General features: G+C 36.8%; 3 protein-coding genes across 3 annotated transcripts; all 3 read left to right on the top strand.

The window, feature by feature from the left end:
• LOC18776419 (crooked neck-like protein 1) lies at positions 2,061-6,404 on the top strand. Its single transcript, XM_007210257.2, has 8 exons — positions 2,061-2,217; positions 2,503-3,677; positions 3,797-3,862; positions 4,421-4,565; positions 4,664-4,882; positions 5,376-5,595; positions 5,705-5,900; positions 6,048-6,404. The coding sequence occupies exons 2-8, from the start codon at positions 2,521-2,523 to the stop codon at positions 6,166-6,168; spliced, it is 2,124 nt and encodes a 707-aa protein (XP_007210319.1). The 5' UTR covers positions 2,061-2,217; positions 2,503-2,520; the 3' UTR covers positions 6,169-6,404.
• LOC18777140 (spindle pole body component 110) lies at positions 8,594-11,848 on the top strand. The gene is made up of 2 exons (XM_007210978.2): positions 8,594-8,684; positions 9,375-11,848. Exons 1-2 carry the CDS (start codon positions 8,594-8,596, stop codon positions 11,735-11,737), a joined length of 2,454 nt encoding a protein of 817 aa, XP_007211040.2. The 3' UTR covers positions 11,738-11,848.
• LOC18777848 (interaptin) lies at positions 15,390-18,956 on the top strand (the record flags this gene model as incomplete). Its single annotated transcript, XM_020564440.1, has 1 exon — positions 15,390-18,956. A coding segment is annotated over one exon (3,237 nt), but the record flags the coding sequence as incomplete, so codon positions are not given.

The raw sequence follows: 19,337 nt of genomic DNA on the forward strand, positions 1-19,337 counted from the left end.
ACCTTAGGTTCCTTCATGCATTCATATCATATATGAAAAGTTGTTTTATGTAAAAATATTGACTAAGTATGAAAAATGGGTTTTTGGAATAATCATTTCCTCAAAATAATTTTTGGCGGCTTTTATTCCTCACACATCAAATAAGAAAACTTGATTTTATAAGATTTTAGTATGAAGTATATATTGACTTAATGAGCCATCATTTTTAGCCTAAATCGTATTTTGCACTAAAATCGATTTTTCATATTTTGATTTGGTGGGAATTTGATTTTCTAGTATTTTTATTTGAATCCAAATGGTGGGTACTTCCTTATCTACATTGTAAACTTAAGTAAATAGAGTAATATAAAAATAAATAAAAGTAAAATGACAAAGACATTAAATGCACGATATTATATCATGATAATTATAAGATGGTTGACAACCCACTGTAGCCCTTAGTGTGGTTCCGCCCTTGATAAGAATATAAAAAACCGTATTTACAAAGTGTTAATAAATGCACGATATTATATCATGATAATTATAAGATGAACATAAAATAAGTGTGAGGCTTTCTCAACTATAATGCATCGTTTGGAAGAAGATTACATAGAATTCTAAAATGACAGAATTTAGATTTCCATCATTTCAATTTATAGCAATTGAAGATTTCAGTGTTTGAATTATGTATATTGAATTTTGTAAATGGCAAAATTTTATAAATGGCACTGTGAAAATTGTGAAATGAAGCCTATTTTGGTGAAAATTAAACTTGGGAATTTGATACTCCAATTTTCACGATTTTTTTCGCACGTCATTTAATAAATTTCGTGCTTAAGTTGCAAAAAAATAGAATTGTCAATTTCTCCTATTAAATTCCTGACATTTAGCTAAATTTCGAGTTATTTTCCCTTATTCAAACGGACAATAATAATGTGTTTGAATTAGGTATTTTGAAGTGATGAAACTTCAAAATGATGAGATTTTGAAATGAAAGGACTTCAAAGTGATGAATTTTGAAATGAGGGGATTCACAGTAATGAAATTAGTAAAGTCACTTGTTTGGTTAATTACTTAGTTATTGAAATATAATTAGTTAATTTCTTACAAATATGATTTTTTTCAAATTGACTTACACATACCCCAAATCTTATCTCTAAGTACCTCATCCAAACACAGTATAAAGGAACTATAAATAATAAATTAGCCATCTGTTAAACAACTGCTTGCTTCTTTTGTTCATAAGCGATGAAGACAAAACAATCCATGGATAGGTTATAAAGTATTTGGACTGGGGCAAGTTCAAATCTTAGGGGTAATCAAGAAATGTGTTTGGATAGGGGTAAGTACAAATGTCAGGGGTAATTGAAAATTACCCCATAGAGGAAAAAGTAATTCTTTATCGATTTCATGAAACCGACGAGAATCAAGTGACTACTCATCCTCCTCAAATTGATTTATTTGCTCCTTTTCACCAATGAGATTGCTAATTTCAACGACAAGAGGTATAAGAACAAGTTCTTGGTTTTTCACAAGTGTTTTGGTGTCGAACGATTTTATATACTAGCTTCTTTGCACACTGAAAACGTATGTAAAATATCTTTTTTTAAAAAAAAATTTAATGCGCTACGCATGACTTATAATAATTATCTTTTAATCTTTTCGCAATAGTATTTTTCTAGAGGCCATCTTCAATGGGGCATAGTTAAGGTTAAAAACGGATCTTTAGAAAAATATAATTGCAAAAAAAAGGTTTTATTTTTTTGTTTAGGTCATTCTTGAACGTTGGAAATATTTTTTCTTCTTATTTTTTAGCCTTTGTGTTGAAACAATTAATGCATTAGGAGTGTAAATGACAGATCTATTATTAAGCTGTGATACTTCATTTCCATATTATTTTAACTTTTAGTTTTTATTTTAAAAATAATATATTATACAATAAAAAGTAAATAAAATGATACACATTGATTTTTAAATCAGTTTTCCTAAACCTTAGATTTAGAATTTTAGATAACCACAATTTCCTTATAGCATAATAGGGGGAACGGGGCCGTTTTGAATAAATAGAAAAAGCTAAACCCATGAAATTTTATGCGCGCACATCCCCCGAGTCCCTTCTCCTACACGAGGCTCTACGAGCACCCTTCCCTCTATTTCTGAAACCCTAACGGCCATTTCTTCTCATCTCTCCTGCAAGTCTGAACTCTGCAACTGCGAGACCTTTTAACCAAATTCCAGGTAAAACTAAAATCTTCTATTCAATACTTGGATTCTAATTTGCTTTTCTTGTTCTTGTAAAATAGGAAATTAAGTAATTAATACGAATTCTATACAATAAATACCATTCGAAGCATTGAAATTACTTCTCCAATTGAAATTAACAATATTTTCATTCTGTTATTTAGATGCGGAGATATTTGCTGAACTTAATCGCCTGCTATTGATGAATGCATACAGAAAATTTGCAAAACATTGTGAATTTTTGTGAATTTTTAGATTTTGACTGCTTTATATTTGTTCCAGGCGAGTAAAACCCTAGCCATGGGTTCCTTCAAGGACGCTGACCCAACCCTAGGGTTCTTAACCCGTAAGGATACTGAGGTCAAGCTACCACGACCCACTAGGGTTAAGAACAAAACCCCAGCCCCTGTTCAAATCACCGCTGAGCAAATCCTCCGTGAGGCACGTGAACGCCAGGAGGCTGAAATCCGACCTCCCAAGCAGAAGATCACTGATCCCACTGAGCTCGCCGATTACCGTCTCCGGAAGCGCAAGGAATTCGAAGACCTAATCCGGCGTGTGAGGTGGAATGTCAATGTCTGGATCAAGTATGCGCAGTGGGAGGAGTCCCAGAAGGACTTCAAACGTGCTCGCTCTGTTTGGGAGCGTGCTCTTGAGGTTGATTACCGGAACCACACCCTGTGGCTCAAGTATGCCGAGGTGGAGATGAAGAACAAGTTCATCAACCATGCTAGGAATGTGTGGGACCGTGCTGTCACACTCTTGCCTAGAGTTGACCAGCTGTGGTACAAGTACATTCACATGGAAGAGATTATAGGGAATGTGGCTGGTGCTCGACAAATATACGAGAGGTGGATGAATTGGATGCCAGACCAGCAAGGCTGGCTCTCCTTCATCAAGTTTGAGCTTCGGTATAATGAAGTGGAGCGTGCTAGAGCGATTTTTGAGCGGTTCGTACAATGTCATCCGAAAGTTGGTGCTTGGATTCGGTATGCCAAGTTTGAGATGAAGAATGGTGAGGTTGTGAGGGCGAGAAATGTATATGAGAGATCAGTGGAGATCCTGGCTGATGATGAGGAGGCCGAGCAGTTATTTGTGGCTTTTGCGGAATTTGAGGAGCGGTGCAAAGAAACTGATCGAGCAAGGTCTATTTATAAATTTGCGCTTGATCATATACCCAAAGGAAGGGCCGAGGATTTATATAAAAAGTTTGTGGGCTTCGAGAAGCAATATGGAGATAGACAAGGCATTGAGGATGCGATTGTGGGAAAGAGGAGATTTCAGTATGAAGATGAGGTTAAGAAGAATCCTCTTAATTACGATTCCTGGTTTGATTATATAAGGCTAGAAGAGAGTGCTGGAAATAAGGACAGAATTAGAGAGGTTTATGAGCGAGCTATTGCTAATGTTCCTCCGGCTCCAGAGAAGCGGTATTGGCAGCGCTACATTTATTTGTGGTATGTGGTACATATGCTGAGTCTTGGTTAATTAGTGATTATGCTTATGATTTGAATTCCTTGCTGCTTCTTTTGTTTGAATAATTGTTGCTGATTGTTTGTTTCTTCTGTAATGTTAGGATCAATTATGCACTATATGAAGAGCTTGATGCTGGAGACATGGAACGTACACGAGATGTATATAGGTATGCCTGATTTGTTCAACTATGGTTTTGTTGATGTACATAGAGATTATTCTATTCCTGAACCCTGCCATATTTTTCTTTTGCAACTAGTCAACTCAATAAGGATACGGGAATAATAAATAAATGTTGTTCGTCAGTGCATGAATTGCTGCTGTGCTCTGGTACTGAAAAAAAGAAGTTATATTTTAGATGTTTGTTTTACTAGGATAATCTTGAAAACTATTACCCAAATGCAACTCATATTTTACATTTGAATAATTTAGGTAACAAATTTGCCCCTTTGGCTAACTTGTATTTACCATTTTAGTTTATCATGACAGTGTTAGGACTGATGAGTTGTAGTTAGTTTTTTAAACATGTTTTGCACAATCATTTTGATGGTTTACAAATTGGAGATTGTGCAATTCATACTTCAATTATTCAGTGAAACTTTTCATGCAAACTAAAACACATTATTGACATGTATAGATTTTCATTTGTTTCCTCTGATATTATTAACATGAGTGGACACATCCTTAAGACATTGACCAGATTTCTCACGTGCTAGAAATTTTCCAGGGAATGCCTTAAACTGATTCCTCATAGGAAGTTTTCATTTGCAAAAATATGGCTTCTCGCTGCCCAGTTTGAGATACGACAGCTGAATCTCAAGGGTGCACGCAAGATCCTCGGTACTGCAATAGGCCAAGCACCTAAAGATAAGGTAATATATATTTATCAATACATATTTATTTTAATCAAGTCCATTTAACAAGTCAAAATGTATTGTTAAGTATTCATAATATGCTACCTTAAAAACAGATATTTAAGAAGTATATTGAGATCGAGCTGAACCTTGGGAATTTTGATCGATGTCGGAAATTGTATGAAAAGTATCTGGAATGGTCTCCAGAAAATTGCTATGCATGGACCAAGTATGCAGAGTTAGAGAAATCGTTGTGCGAGACAGAACGAACCAGGGCGCTTTTTGAACTTGCCATTGCCCAACCAGCACTTGACATGCCTGAGTTGTTGTGGAAGGTATAAGCATAGCGACATCCTTATTTATAAACATATATAAGCTACAACTCTTTTTGGTTGAATTTTGATAGTTTCTTCTGGAACGCATTTACCTTTCTGCACTTTTGCACTCTTCTATGATGTTTCATTACATATAATATACCATGCTTGTTAGTTGCACCGGTTCCGTGCACAGTTTTGGTTCTTGACTCTTAAAACTTGAGTTGGAAGAAATAATAGAAGCAACACCATTTTAGGCACCTATTATTCTCCTTCACATTGAAGTACATTTCTTTTATAACCTATCTATGGATTGTTTTGTCTCCATTGCTTATGTTTCGAGACACAGAAACAATTTCTTTAGCTACTGAATATAGGAAATGTGACTTGGTTCTAGGAAAGTTTCAAGATAATATATATTTGTTGACGAAGGTTGATATTATTAATTTGCTCAGTACAGGTTGATATGACAACATTCTATTTGTTACTAATTTGATTGATAATTTGATAACAGGCGTACATTGACTTTGAACTATCAGAGGGTGAATTTGAGAGAACTAGAGAACTTTACGAGAGACTATTAGACCGGACAAAGCACCTGAAGGTGTGGATCAGTTATGCGAAATTTGAGGCGTCTGCTATAGTGGAAGATGGTGTGGATTCAGATGCGGCAGAAGATCAGGCCCAGGATTATCCTCGTGAACAAAAGGAGCAATGTGTTCAGCGTGCTCGAAGTAAGCAGTTGTATAGAAGATAGAATATTAATATGATAGTTGGCTAATTTATAGTTCCTTTCCAGTTGAGAGAGTCTCACCCTTAATTTATGTTTATCTGTAACATCAGGGGTTTTTGAGAAAGCTCTCAACTATTATAGAACTTCAGCTCCTGAGTTGAAGGAGGAAAGGGGCATGCTGCTTGATGAATGGCTAAATATGGAGGCATCCTTTGGAGAGGTAGGTGATGTTAGCTTAGTCCAATCTAAGCTCCCAAAGAAACTGAAGAAGAGGAGGTCAATAATAACTGAAGATGGGCCTGCTGGGTACGTGACCAACTCACATTTTTCGTTCTCTTATTTTATTTTCTTGTTTATCAAAATGCGGCAGAGTTTTGATTTTATTGTGTTCAAGTTCATTTGGTGAGCAGATTTTCTTGTTGATATGTTAACCAATGTATTGGAACTTGGCAGGTATGAGGAGTACATAGACTACATGTTCCCAGAAGAAGCTCAGACATCAAACCTCAAAATATTGGAAGCGGCCTACATGTGGAAGAAGCGGAAGGTTTCTTCTGATGACGACGAGGACTAGTTTTTTTATTTTTTATTTTTTATATTTATTTTTTTTGCACTTTGTAGCTCTTCTTTACTGTGTAAATACGGAGAAGTGTTGCTGAACTTGTTTAAATCTACAAATGCATCTCATGGCTTGGGACTTCCCTTTAAAAAGAAGAAGAAAAAAAAAGAGAGAGAATAGTAATTGTACTTTGGCTAACTCCTGCAGTGATTTTGAAATGATTCTTCCCCAAGTGCTACTGATTTGAATTATAAGGGTTACAAATGGGCCCTTTTTGCCCTTATCTTGCACTTACAATAGGGTACCCATCATGCCCTTATCCATTTATCAATGGTTTCTGATGCTGGTGAGGTCATTGAACTGTCTACTCTGCCCCTGTTCCTTTCTTGCACTTTGCCTTTCATGGTTTCCTCCTTTCCCATTGATTTTGACGTTTAGACCTTCTAGCAGACAATGGTATATAATATAAACTACAAAATAAGATTAGGGTTTCATGGCCATAATTGTTGGAGTTACATATGGACATAGAAATTAGAAATACCCATTAAAACTCATTTAAGTCAGACAACCCACTAAGCCCATGTGTCTCACTCACAAATTCACAATCTCATGCTCCCTGTCTTTTCCATTGGCCGATAATTATAAATTTATGCTTAATTGAAATTCTTGGACCCGACTAGCTCTAATGGTACATCTTGTTTCAATGTTGAAAAAGATTTCAAATTCGAGTATTCTCTCTTTCGTCAATAAGAAAATTTAAAACTTGGTTAATGCCATGCTTAAACTGGGCGAATGCCTTCGTGGACAAATAAGGCTCATGATAAATTTTGTGCATACACTTGTACTCGAGGGATATTAATTGAATACAAGATGAACGGTAGGATAATCATTTAGGTATATGTATGAATTTCATATATACATCAAGGACGAACACCGTAAATTTATATTCATAAACAGTTGACAATTGTTCCCTCGTGTGTCATGTGGCAACCTTTTAAATGATAAATGTTTCAGAGGAGAAAATAACACAAGCAAATAACAAAACATTTTATAAATAACAAAGAGAAGCGCGAATAGCTCCATCGTGTTCTGTAGAGAACATTCTTATAAGCGAAAGATGTTTAAGGCGGCGGGAAATAACACGTGGCACTCAGAGAATGAGTATCTGATACTGCCAAGTGTAAACCTCTCGCGCTTTTTTGGTCCTGAGATAGCGAGAAACTGAGACATTGATTTCCAGTGATTTTTTGTGGTAATTACAAGCAAAATCGAAGGGTGTTTCCCTCAACAGAAGCGCCAATATTTCGTTCTCCATGTAGGATAAAGGAATGAACAAAAAAAAAACCCAAGGGAGTTGCAGTTATTTCCTTTGCCCTTTTCAATTTTTACCTCCCAAAATTTCTGGTTTCTTCTCTTTTTCTTTTTTTTTTCTCCCAAAATTCAGCTTCATTTCAATAGATCAGCTGGGTTCAGATAATCGGCCGGGTGAAAATGGCATTCCATTTGCAGGTAAATTTTTATTTTTACAGATATTTCCTTCTGGTAAATATTTGCAGATAATTTTTTATTTTTACTGCATGATTTGCTTTAAAGAGGGAAGGTAATTATTTGCCTTATTGATCACTTAATTGTGAATAAAGATTCAAATTGCAATTTAGTTTTTTATTCTCTCTGATTTGATTGTATCTATCATCTAGCTGCTATGAATTGGTAAATCATAAACTTGCTTAAAAGCTAATTTTTCTTAATTATGTCCCTCTTTTTTAATCATTAAAAAAAATGCAATTGAATACCAAGAAATAAACTTCATTTTGTCTAAGCTGGAAAGGAAAAAAAAAAAAAAAAAATCATATTTTGGAAAACTTAAGAGCAACAAGGGAAAGGTAAGCACCAACCCAACATTTCTTTCAAGCTTTATTGAAAAGGGGTTCAATCTTTCTGATATTGGTAATAGCTAGGGAAGAGGTGTCAATTTGCTATATGTAAATATGGACGAAAAAGCTTTTCCTCTATCTTGAATTTGGTGGCCCTATCCTGTTTCATAAAGTTGACATCTCAGACCTAATGCTTCTTATAGGGACCACTCTATCTTTGTTTTGCGGGGCAATGTAAAAAGGTATTCTACTTTAATCTAATCTAAACTATGAGGAGGGGGATTCGAACTCGAATGCAGAGTGAGGAGCACATCCGTTCTAGCAAACTTGGCCAAAGCCTTAAACTTCCCTTTTTATTTTATGAGATTTTATTTTGTATTATTCAAAAAGAGGGAAGTTGTGTAGAGGGGAACAAAGGAGGCCATGGCAGAAGCTTAATTTGGATTAAAACTATTTTTTTTTCTGGTTTGTTTTTCAGGTCTTCAATATGCTGTGCTCAGGATGGATAGTGCCTTGTGCTTGTGTGTGCTAATTTATGAGTATTTACTGAAATATCCAAAATAGATATGATAAAGCATCGCTGGAGGGAGCTAGCTAAGTCCTTTGGGAATCATGTTGATCCTGAAAAAACGGAACAATTGAAGAGGACTAAATCAGGTGCAACTTCTCTCCTATCAACCTTGATCTTTGAATAAAATGGTGGTAAAAAAATTAGATGTATGAATCTCAAAACAGAATGCATTTCAATGATCTACTTCCAAAACCACGAACTTTTTTTATTTTCTTGGGGACTTGTAAAGCTTTTTTGCCTTGCAAATGTATAATATAGTATCAAGTTCCTGTTTCTGCTGTGCTATCATATAGAACCAAACCAAGAAAACTTCTGCAACCGCGTCGAAAAGATCAATGACTCATTAGTATTTCTGAACTTGGTCATCGACTCATCGTTTGTTTGAGTCGATGTGGTCTTGCAGGCAGATTCAGTATCTCGAATTCAAAATAAATGGCACCAGTTTTTCTGAAAATTCCAGTACTACAGTGCTGGCTATGATGGCTTTTATCATTATCAACAACCATTGTAGGATTATAAATTAATAGGAGTCTGGTTGTTGCCCTTATATCGTTACCATTTTCGCACAATGATTCGTGTCGTAGTGGAAAAATATCACTGTCTGATTCATGTGCTTAAATTTGAATTCCCTCCCTGATTTTGAGAGTTGGTATATATTATTCTTTTCTGTTGGCACTTCAGTTGATGTTAGTTTTTTTTTTATTTAGAAGATTTTATGTTATCTGCAGAAATTGAAAACAATGTGACAAGGATCTTCAAGCTTATAAAAAATGAAGAGCAAGGAAAGAAAGAAGACAGTCGAAAAGATTCAAAGAATGAGTCGGAACTTGTTGGACTCATTGAGAACTTCTACCAACAGTACCAGTCACTATATGCTTTGTATGATCATCTAGTAGGAGAGTCGGGGAGAATTGTTCGTGGCAAAAAAGAGAGAAAAGGTTTTGCCTTGTCTCCCTCCAGCTCAGATTCTGAATATTATTCCTCAGAGGACGTTGAAGGTAACAATGCCAAATTGGAAAATGAGCATCAGAAGTTGGCAGACAGCATTAAGCATGAAGCTAACACTGAGAATTCGGGAGTAGCTGATCTTAAGCAAAAACTGGTCTCTAGAAATGAAGAGAAGGAAGCTATAAATTCAGAATATATGGAAGCATTGAGAAAAATAAGACAAGCAGATAATATGGACAAAGATCTCAAGAATGAAATGGACGAAAGAGTAAGGGAACTTTCAGCTCTTGTTGAAGCGCACGAGGCTCATGGGAACGAATCATCAGCTCGGGTGAAAGAGTTAGAGGGCCAGTTAACTGTCTTTAAAATTGAGTTGGAATCCTTGTGCTGTCAGAAAAGAGATTTGGAAGCATGGAAAGAAGGCAAGGCTGCTGAAGCTAAACAGCTAGGAGAGAAAAATATTGGACTGCATGCTCGGGTTTTTGAACTTGAGATAGGTTTAAAAGGAAAAGAAGATGAAATATCTGATCTCCAGAAGAAACTCAAGGAAAATGAGGACAGTTCAGCCTCAAAAGTTTCAGACTTGATGGCACAGGCCAGCAATCTGCAAGTTGAAGTTGATTCATTGCGTGCGCAAAAAGGTGAACTGGAACAAAAGATGGTGAGTAAAAAAAATGAATCACTGGCTCAAGTGAAGGGCTTAAGGGATCAGATCAATGGTGTGCAGAGGGAATTAAAGTCCCTACGCCAGCAGAAAACCGAATCAGAAGCACAACTGGATAAGAAGAACAAAGAAATTTCCAAACACCTGCTTCAGATAGAAAATCTGAAAGAGGAACTAAATAGAAAGGACACAGTTGAAATGAAAATGATGGATGAAAGACAATGTCTTCTTGAGAGGATGAAGGAGTTGGAAATGCAAATGGACTCTCGACGCAGCCAAAAGAAAATTTTGGAAAAGCAGATAAAAAATAGAAACCAGGAGACCAATAAGTTGAGACAGGAAAATGAGGGTCTGCTTTCTAAAATTTTTGAGTTGGAGAGAACACTGAATGAGAGAGGGGATGAGTTTTATGCTCTTCGTAGAGAATGCGAGGATGGAAAGAATGAATCTTCTACTCAATTTACGGATTTAACAACACAGGTCAGCAATTTGAAACAGGAATTGGATTCCTTGCAGACTAAGAAAAGCCACTTGCAGATTGAGAAAGAGAGCAGACAATATTTTGAAAGGTTGGGTGAGATGGAAAATCAAAACAATAAATTGACAGGAAAGATAGCCCGGATTGAGAGAGAGAACAGAAAATATTTGGACAGACTAACTGAGATGGAAAATCAAAACAATAACTTGACAGTTAAGATTTCCGAACAGCAGCGAATTCTTAAGGAACAGGAAGATACTATCAGGAAGTTCAATAAGGATCATAAACAAGCTAAAATTTGGTTTCCGTCGTCCAAATTGAATCTACAAGTCGCAGAAAGGAAGATGGAAGAATTGGCAGAGAAGTACCGGATTAATATTGAAGATAACGTCCGCCTCTTGTACCAGAGAATCCGAGTAGCAGAACAAATACACAATGAGAACAAAGAAGGCTACAAGAAGATGAAAGATTGTTATGAGACAGAAATTAGAGGTCTTAAAGAAAAGCTTGCAACTTATGAAGATCCGGCCAGAAAGATGAAGGAAATATCAGAAACAGCAAAAAGCACATTCCAAAATGGACTGGACTTGGTGGTACTGAAGTTTGAGGAGGGCCATAAGAACTTTCTGAACCAGATTTCCAAAATGTCAAATGATCTTGAGTCTGCTAAAACGTGGGTTACAGGGACAGCAGGTGAGATCAAACGATTAAAGCACAATGTAGAATGCTTGGTCAGACAACTGAATGAAAAGGAAGAACAAGAGGGTGTGTTAAGAGACAAAGTTTGTGAGTTAGAAGCATCGGCAAGCAAGGAAGCTGAAGAGAAGTTGAACATGACGAAAGGCTTGAGCCAACTTGAGGAGCAGGTGGGAAATCTGGAGAGGAAATTGAAGGACAAGGATGAAGACTTATTGATCCTTGGAGAGGAGAAGAGGGAAGCCATAAGGCATCTCTGTGTCTTGATTGATCATCACCGGAGCCGCTACGACGATCTTAAGAAAGTAGTCTCAAAGAGGTCAGCTGCTGCTAGGAGCAGGGCAGTTACTTAGGCTCTACGGCAAGGGCCATTGTTATGATATGTTTGTTTAGCATTATATATAAACCTTATTCAATTTATTCATTCCTTCCCACAAGGAAAGTGGATGTGTTGCTTAGCATTGGCTAATAGCTCACCAAAAGAGTGGCAAAAGCTTTCCTTATTCATGATCTACATTGAATTCATGGGACATATGTATACATAATTTCTCATTTTTTAATTTAACAACTGTCGTTCACGAGATTTGAACTCAGAACCTCCTCCAACAAAATAGAGACTGAACCACTAGACCAAATGATCATTTACAAATGTGTATATAGTTTTCCAAGTTTTGGTCTGAAATGACTTCAATAATATGATCACTCAAAGTTTCACTTCTCTTTTCCTTTTTCTTGTTCTGGTGAAATTACATAGTGGGGGATATGTTATTGGAAGGGTTCAGGATTGAATCACCTTGAGCAAACGGACAAGCACCATGTCCAAATAGTCAGTTTCCTATGTAACTTCTTCAAAGACTATTTCTCCACATCACTGTCCATCATATCAATTTATTCCCCAAATTTGTTTTGTCGCATGTTGTCAATTTTGCAGTCACTTTATTTAATGTACATGGGTCACGCCATCTCCGTTTGAACCTTAAAACAACATCAAGACAGCCTACTTTAATACGATTGGAAGAACAAAATCACCGTCTTGAAGCAAAAAATAATTGGACCTCATTCTTTTTATAAACTTTAACTAAATTTCATGCAGATTTTTTAATGTCTTCAATCCTCTCTTGGACTCCATTGCAGATATGGGCCGTAATTGTCTCGAATTTTCTAGAAGTGAATTATTTATAGGGATGACAATTTCCTCCGTCAACCCAAAACTTTCCCCCAAATCTGTTCATTCATTTAACTTGAGCTACAAGTTCTTAGTTTTTCTTTTGAAATGAATTGTGTTATTTCACATTTTTATGTTGTTATACAGCAAATTGTGTAGTTAATGTATAATTTTCTTCTAGATACCAATTAGACCAAATGAGGAGGAGGTTCGAACTCTTGAGCGCGTATATTGTAGTTTTTTTTCTTTGATTAAGAATGAAGAAAGTGGAAGTTCTACTCAAAACTAATTACGAGTATAATGTAATTTACGTGTGCTAACCGACGGGATCCCATTTAACCCGCTAAGGATAAGAATGGGAACAGCAAACCCGAACCGTCATACGTTGTTGGTATCCCTAACTGAAAGTTTGGATCATTGTCCAAAATCACAGTAAGCCCACTCCATCCCTCCATTTCTTGCAATTATTGCGTCGCACACTCTCCAGGCCGAAATGGGGAGACAGAGGGACAACAGAAATAACAACCACCAAACGAGCGCGGGAAACTGACTGACGTGGCAAGAGCTCACGCGTCATCAAGTACCCAATAATTTAACACTATTCTCACGACACAATCATTATCTCAACTCCCGAGACTTTGACCGCAACACGGACGAGAAATTCAATGGCGTTAAATGCCAGCTAGAATGGCATCGCCGTAATTTTCCTCCAACCCCCAGGGCAAATACAAAAGTAGAAGCTCCCAAAGATTCCACCTTCTGAAATTTGAGCTACAAATGGCGTACCAATCACTTTGAATTTTCTAATCCAAACAAAACCTCTTTTCAGCTTTCTTTTTCTTTTTTCCATTTTTCCATTTTTTTTCGAATTTCATTTCAATCTCTCTCTCTCCCCCTCTCGCTCCCTCGCTCATCGGAGAACTGGAACTCTTCTCTCTCTGCTTGATCGTACGATTCGAGAATTGTATCTGACTTTCAGGTGATGATCTTTGACTCTTGCAACTGCTTTTCTTCTCAGAATTGAAGTCCACTGTTTTTACAGTAGAATTTTTCTTTAAGCTCTTGATCAGATCAACCATCTTCTTCTACGCAAGAGCTGAATTCTGCATGCTTGATTTTTCTTTTCCTTCATCCTCTGATTACTCGGTTGCTCGATTTTAATCTTTTGATTAAGCTTGTTGAAGATAATCTGAAATCTGATCAAAATAAACTCTGTTCGTAATTGAATTGATTTTTCATTTTCTGTCAGATTAGAATTCTTCATAAATTGAATTGATATATTTAGCTGTTTGGTTCAGTTTGTCACTCACTCTGTTCATAACTCAGATTTTTCATCTACTTTTTTTTCTCAGCGTGGTTGATAGGATTGAGGTAAGCAATTCTTGACGAAGCTTCCTGGCGACGACTTGAAGAAGAAGTAAAAGAGAATATAAGGTAAATAATTTCTTACCGCATTTGACTGTCAGCTGGGTCGAAGGGTAAAGCGGTAATTGTGTAATTCTTTAGTTGTCCGAGGGTATGAACCGGAATAAGAAAAGTATTGATCTTGGCTTTTGCTACTTTAATATATTCTGGAATTTTTAGAAAAAAAATTGTCCGCCTTTTAAGTTTCTTTCTAGGAAGGAAATAAACAAAAAGAACAGCTCATTTTTATTTTATTTTGCGTACATACACAGAACAGCTCATATTTTCAGGTATATGATGATAGCTGTCTTTTCTGGATCCCAAATCGGCTTATGGGGGATTCCCCTTTTTAAAAATATGACGTGGCATCAGATTTTGGACTTTTACTAATTTGGATTCAATGATACATTTAAAAAAGCAGAGCCTTGTTTTTTGTTTTTAATTTTTTTCTCATGCTTAAGAGATCCATGATTCCATGTTGGAGTTAAAAAAACAACTGGGAAGGTTTCAAGCTAGAACATGTTGATATATATATATATATATATATATAAGAAAAATCCCATCATAAGGAAAAAAAATCGTAGATTTAAATCTTTATATAAGGAAAAAAATTCCCATATAAAGGATACTGTTCACACATTAAGACATTCATGTTTCTTTGAGCCAAGTAGAGAGTAAATTGTCAGTTGAACTCTCCGATGCTGAATGCTTATTTATCACAATAAATTTTTGCCCTGTAACTGTATCTGCCCTAAATTTTTATTGTCCGGCATTCCTTTTTCCTTTATGGTAATCTTTCGGTCGTTGAAATACACTATCTATTTTGATCTTAGGAGTTGACCTTCATCATCATGTTATATCACATAGTCTTGAGGTAGTTAGGTTTATTTTTAAATTAAAATAGGTTTATGCTTTTGCTATGATTCAAAAGGAGATCGTTTTCTTGTGTTTCAGACTTTGAGCTGGAGATGGATATTGCTCCATCTTAACTCACACCTGGTAGGGAAGTTTGGAAATTGAAGTGATGACAAAGCACCGCTTGAGTGAATCCATTAAGTCCTTGTTTGGAAGTCACATCAATTTAGAGAAGCATGAAGAGCTGAAAGGAACTAAAATAGGTAAACCTTCTTGTAGAATTCTTCTTAAGGCTTTGAGATGATGACATTACAGGAACTATTGAATGCGATTTTGAAATGAACTTCAATATGATTACATGTTTTGCTCTTGCATCTCATATGATTGAAAAAATTGAAAATTAAAGAATTTTTTGTTTGATTGCAGGTATTGATGACAAGGTGAATAAATATTGAAGCTTCTAAAAGATGAAGATCTTGAAGAAAAAGATGCCATCTCAGTAGAGAACTCCAAAAAGGAACCCCTTGTGAGCTTATTGAGGATTCCCACAAAGAGTACCCAATCACTCTATGCACATATGATCATCTAACCGGAGTGCTAAAGAAAAAAGTTCATGGCAACAAGAAAAGGACAGCTCATCTTCATCAAGCTCAGACTCAGACTCAGAGTATTCTTCAAATGACAAAAGCGGTAAAAATGGACTGTTGGAAAGTGACTTTCAGAAAACTGATGGGATCAAACATGAACTCGAATCAGCACATCTAGAAGTTGCTGACCTGAAGAGGAAATTGACAGCTACAAGTGAAGAGAAGGAAGCTTTAAACTTAGAATACGAGGTGGCTTTGACCAAGATAGAAGAAACAGAAAAAATTGCCAGAGACTTGAAGACTGAAGCTGAAAGGTTAGATGTTGAAAAATCTCAACTTTTGGCTGAGAATAATGAACTAAATAAAAAACTGGAAGCTGGTGGGAAGATAGAAGCCGAACTGAATCAAAGAGTAGAAAATGTGGAAAGAGAGAGAGATAACTTGATTCGGGAGAAAGAGACTGCTCTGAGAAGGATAGAGGATGGAGAAAATATTACAGCAGAGTTAAGAACCATGGTTGATCAGCTGAAAGATGAAAAAGTAACCCTTGAGCAAGAACTAGAATCCGTTCAAGGGGAAGTCTCCAATTTGAAGCAGCAGCTGGAATCTGCAGAACAGCAGGTGTCAGATGTAAGCAAAGCTAAGGAGGAAGAGACCTTGAAAATTTCGGAGATGTCAAATGAAATTCAGCAGGCACAGAACATGATACAAGAGCTCACGGTTGAATCTAGTCAACTAAAGGAGAAATTGGGTCAGAAAGAAAACGAATATTCAACTCTGTCTGAGAGGCATGAGCTGCATGAGAACAAAACCTCGGCTCAAATAAAGGGATTACAGGCTACAGTGACAGGGCTGGAACTGGAACTAGAATCGTTGCAAGGTCAGAAAAGAGACATGGAAGTGAAGATTGAGAGTAAAGAAACTGAAGTTAAACAACTGGAAGATGAAAACACAGGACTACAAGTCCGAATTTCAGAACTTAAATCAGTATCAAATGAGAGAGCAGCTGAACTGTCTGCTCTAACAAAAGAACTTGAGGATAAGACTAGTGAATCTATTCAGCTGAAGGAGAAACTTGAGAACAAAGAAACTCAAGTAAAACAAGTAGAAGAAGAGAATGCAGGATTACAAGCCCAAATTTCAAAACTTGAATCAACATTAGAAGAGAGAGAAGCTGAACTTTCTGCTCTCACAAAGAAACTTGAGGACAGCAATACTGAATATAGTCAGCTAAATGAGCAAATGGATCTCAAGGAAAAGGAATATTTAACTCTGTCTGAGATGCACAAGCTGCATGAGAATGAAACATTGGCTCAAATAAAGGGCTTAGAGGAGAAAGTTTCGGGGCTGGAACTGGAGCTGGAATCTTTGCGACATCAGAAAAGTGATTTGGAAGTAGAGATTGAGAGCAAAGAAACTGAAGCAAAACAACTGGGAGAGGAGAATGCAGGACTACATGCCCGAGTTTCAGAGCTTGAATTGATATCAGAAGACAGAGAAGCTGAACTTTCTGCTCTCACAAAGAAAATCGAGGACAGCAATAATGAATCATCATCTAGAATAGCAGATTTGGCAGCACAGATCAGTAATCTGCTAGCTGACATAGATTCTTTGCGTGCCCAGAAAGTTGAATTGGAGGAACAGATAGTATGTAAAGGTGATGAAGCATCAACTCAGGTCAAGGGCTTAATGGAACAAGTAAATGTATTGCAGCAAGAATTGGAGTCCCTACTCAGCCAGAAAACTGAATTGCAAGTGCAGGTTGAGAATAAAACTCAAGAAACTTCAGAGTACTTGATACAGATACAAAATCTGAAAGAGGAGATAACAAACAAGCTAACGGATCATCAGAGGATTGTGGAAGAGAAAGAGAGTTTGACAGCAGAAAAGAGAGACATTGAGATAAAGGTGGACTCGATACACAACCACAAAAGTGAACTTGAAGAGGAGATAAGAACTAAAGTCCTTGAGAACGATCAGTTGAGAGCAGAAATTGTGGAGCTGAAGGATCAAATTTCTGAATTTGAGAAGAAACTAACGCAAATAGAGGTCGAGTTCTCTTCTCTTCAGGAGAAACATGAAAGTTCTGTGAACGACGCATCTGCTCAAATAGAAGCCTTTGTGTCACAGGTTAACAGTCTACAACAGGATTTGGACTCATTGCAGACCCAGAAGAAGCAGATAGAGTTGCAATTTGAGAAGGAGAAACAAGAACATTCAGAGAGCCTGACGCTATTGGAAAATGAAAAAGCAGAGTTAACGAGCAAGATCACCGATCATCAAAGACTGCTGAATGAACGGGAGGATTCATACAAGAAGTTAAATGAGGAATATAAACAGCTTGAAAGTCAGTTTCAGGACAGCAAGGTCAATCGAGACTCTGCAGAAAGGAAAATTGAACAAATGGTGCTAGAATTCAGTACAAAAGTTGAATCCAAAGATCAGATAATAGCTGATTTGGAACAAGCAGCTGAAGACCTGAAAAGAGATCTTGAAGAAAAAGGGGACGAGCTTAGTTCTTTGGTTGATAATTCCCGGAATACTGAAGTTAAGCTGCGGTTGTCAAACCAGAAGCTCCGTGTTACAGAGCAGTTACTGGCTGAGAAGGAAGAGAGCTTCAGACGCGCAGAACAAAAGTTCCAGGAAGAACAAAGAGCACTTGAAGACAGAATTGCTACGTTGTCAGGTACAATTTCTGCAAACAATGAAGCCTATCAAAGAAACATCACGCATATCTCAGAAAATGTGAACAGTTCTTTGACTGTATTGGAATCTGTGATCAAGAAATTTGTGGATGACTTCGCAAAGTATGAGAAGTGTATTCTAGGAACAACAAAGGAGCTTCATACTGCAAAGAACTGGGTTGCGGAAACAAATGGTGAAAGAGTGAAGTTGAAGGAGGAGGTAGGGGACCTAATCAAACAACTGCGTGGTAAGAAGGAAGAAGCATTGGTGTTGAGAGAGCAGGTTGAGAAGTTGAGGGCAACTGCAAGCGGGGAGGAAGTGGAGAAGGGGGGTCTGATCAAAGCTGTGAAGCAACTTGAGAGGACGGTAGAGGACTTGGAGAAGACGGTGGGAGAGAAAAATGAGGGCTTACTAGGATTGGCGGAGGAGAAGAGGGAAGCCATAAGGCAGCTGTGCATGTGGATCGAGTATCACCAAAGCCGGTATGATGATCTCAAGGAAGTGCTCTCAAAGATGACTGCTGCAAGAGGCCAGAGGAGGGCTTAGTTTCCTCGTCCTTGGGGATAATTATCTTTTTTTTCCCTTTCCATTGCAGTATGACCATTTTAGTCTGTTGCATCGTGTAATTTTTTTTTTTCTTGATTGATTCTTTTTTTTTTTTTTTTTTTTTCCCCGGAAGGCTAGTGTTGATAAAACATTTTAGGTAGAGCTTGAGCGTATCAGTAAGTATGCGCATGAATTTGGTTGTAAATTCTGCTGCTTCTTTTTTCTCGTCCATTAATGCAGCATGTATAAAATGCAGATGGCTCCCTTTTTTTATTCGAACACTTTTATAGTGTGAAATATGAAAGATAAAAAAAAAGATAAAAAGAGGAAGAAGAAGAAAAGATGTCTAAAAGTTCAGAAACTTTTGGTACCTTCAGTTTTATTAGTATCATTGTATGAAATATCATAAACCAAGAAGCACTGCTAATAATCAAAATATGTCTTTTCAGATTTTATTTTTTTTCTTATTGTGAAGGTGCAAACCGTAATGTTGCATTTGGATTTACGGATTAAAATAAGATTTGAATTGATCATTAAGTTTAACTTATTTGCGTCAACTGTTATTAAATCATAAGAAAAATAATGATTTTTTTGGATTCATCATCATGAATGGCCAGGTGGCCGATAATATAAAAGCAGGGACTCATGCGTACGAGAAAGATTTACCTATACCGGTATACCACTTTGGTGCTATCCCAAGCCAATCATCCG

Source organism: Prunus persica, chromosome G5, assembly GCF_000346465.2.
Source record: "Prunus persica cultivar Lovell chromosome G5, Prunus_persica_NCBIv2, whole genome shotgun sequence".
NCBI lineage: Eukaryota > Viridiplantae > Streptophyta > Magnoliopsida > Rosales > Rosaceae > Prunus > Prunus persica.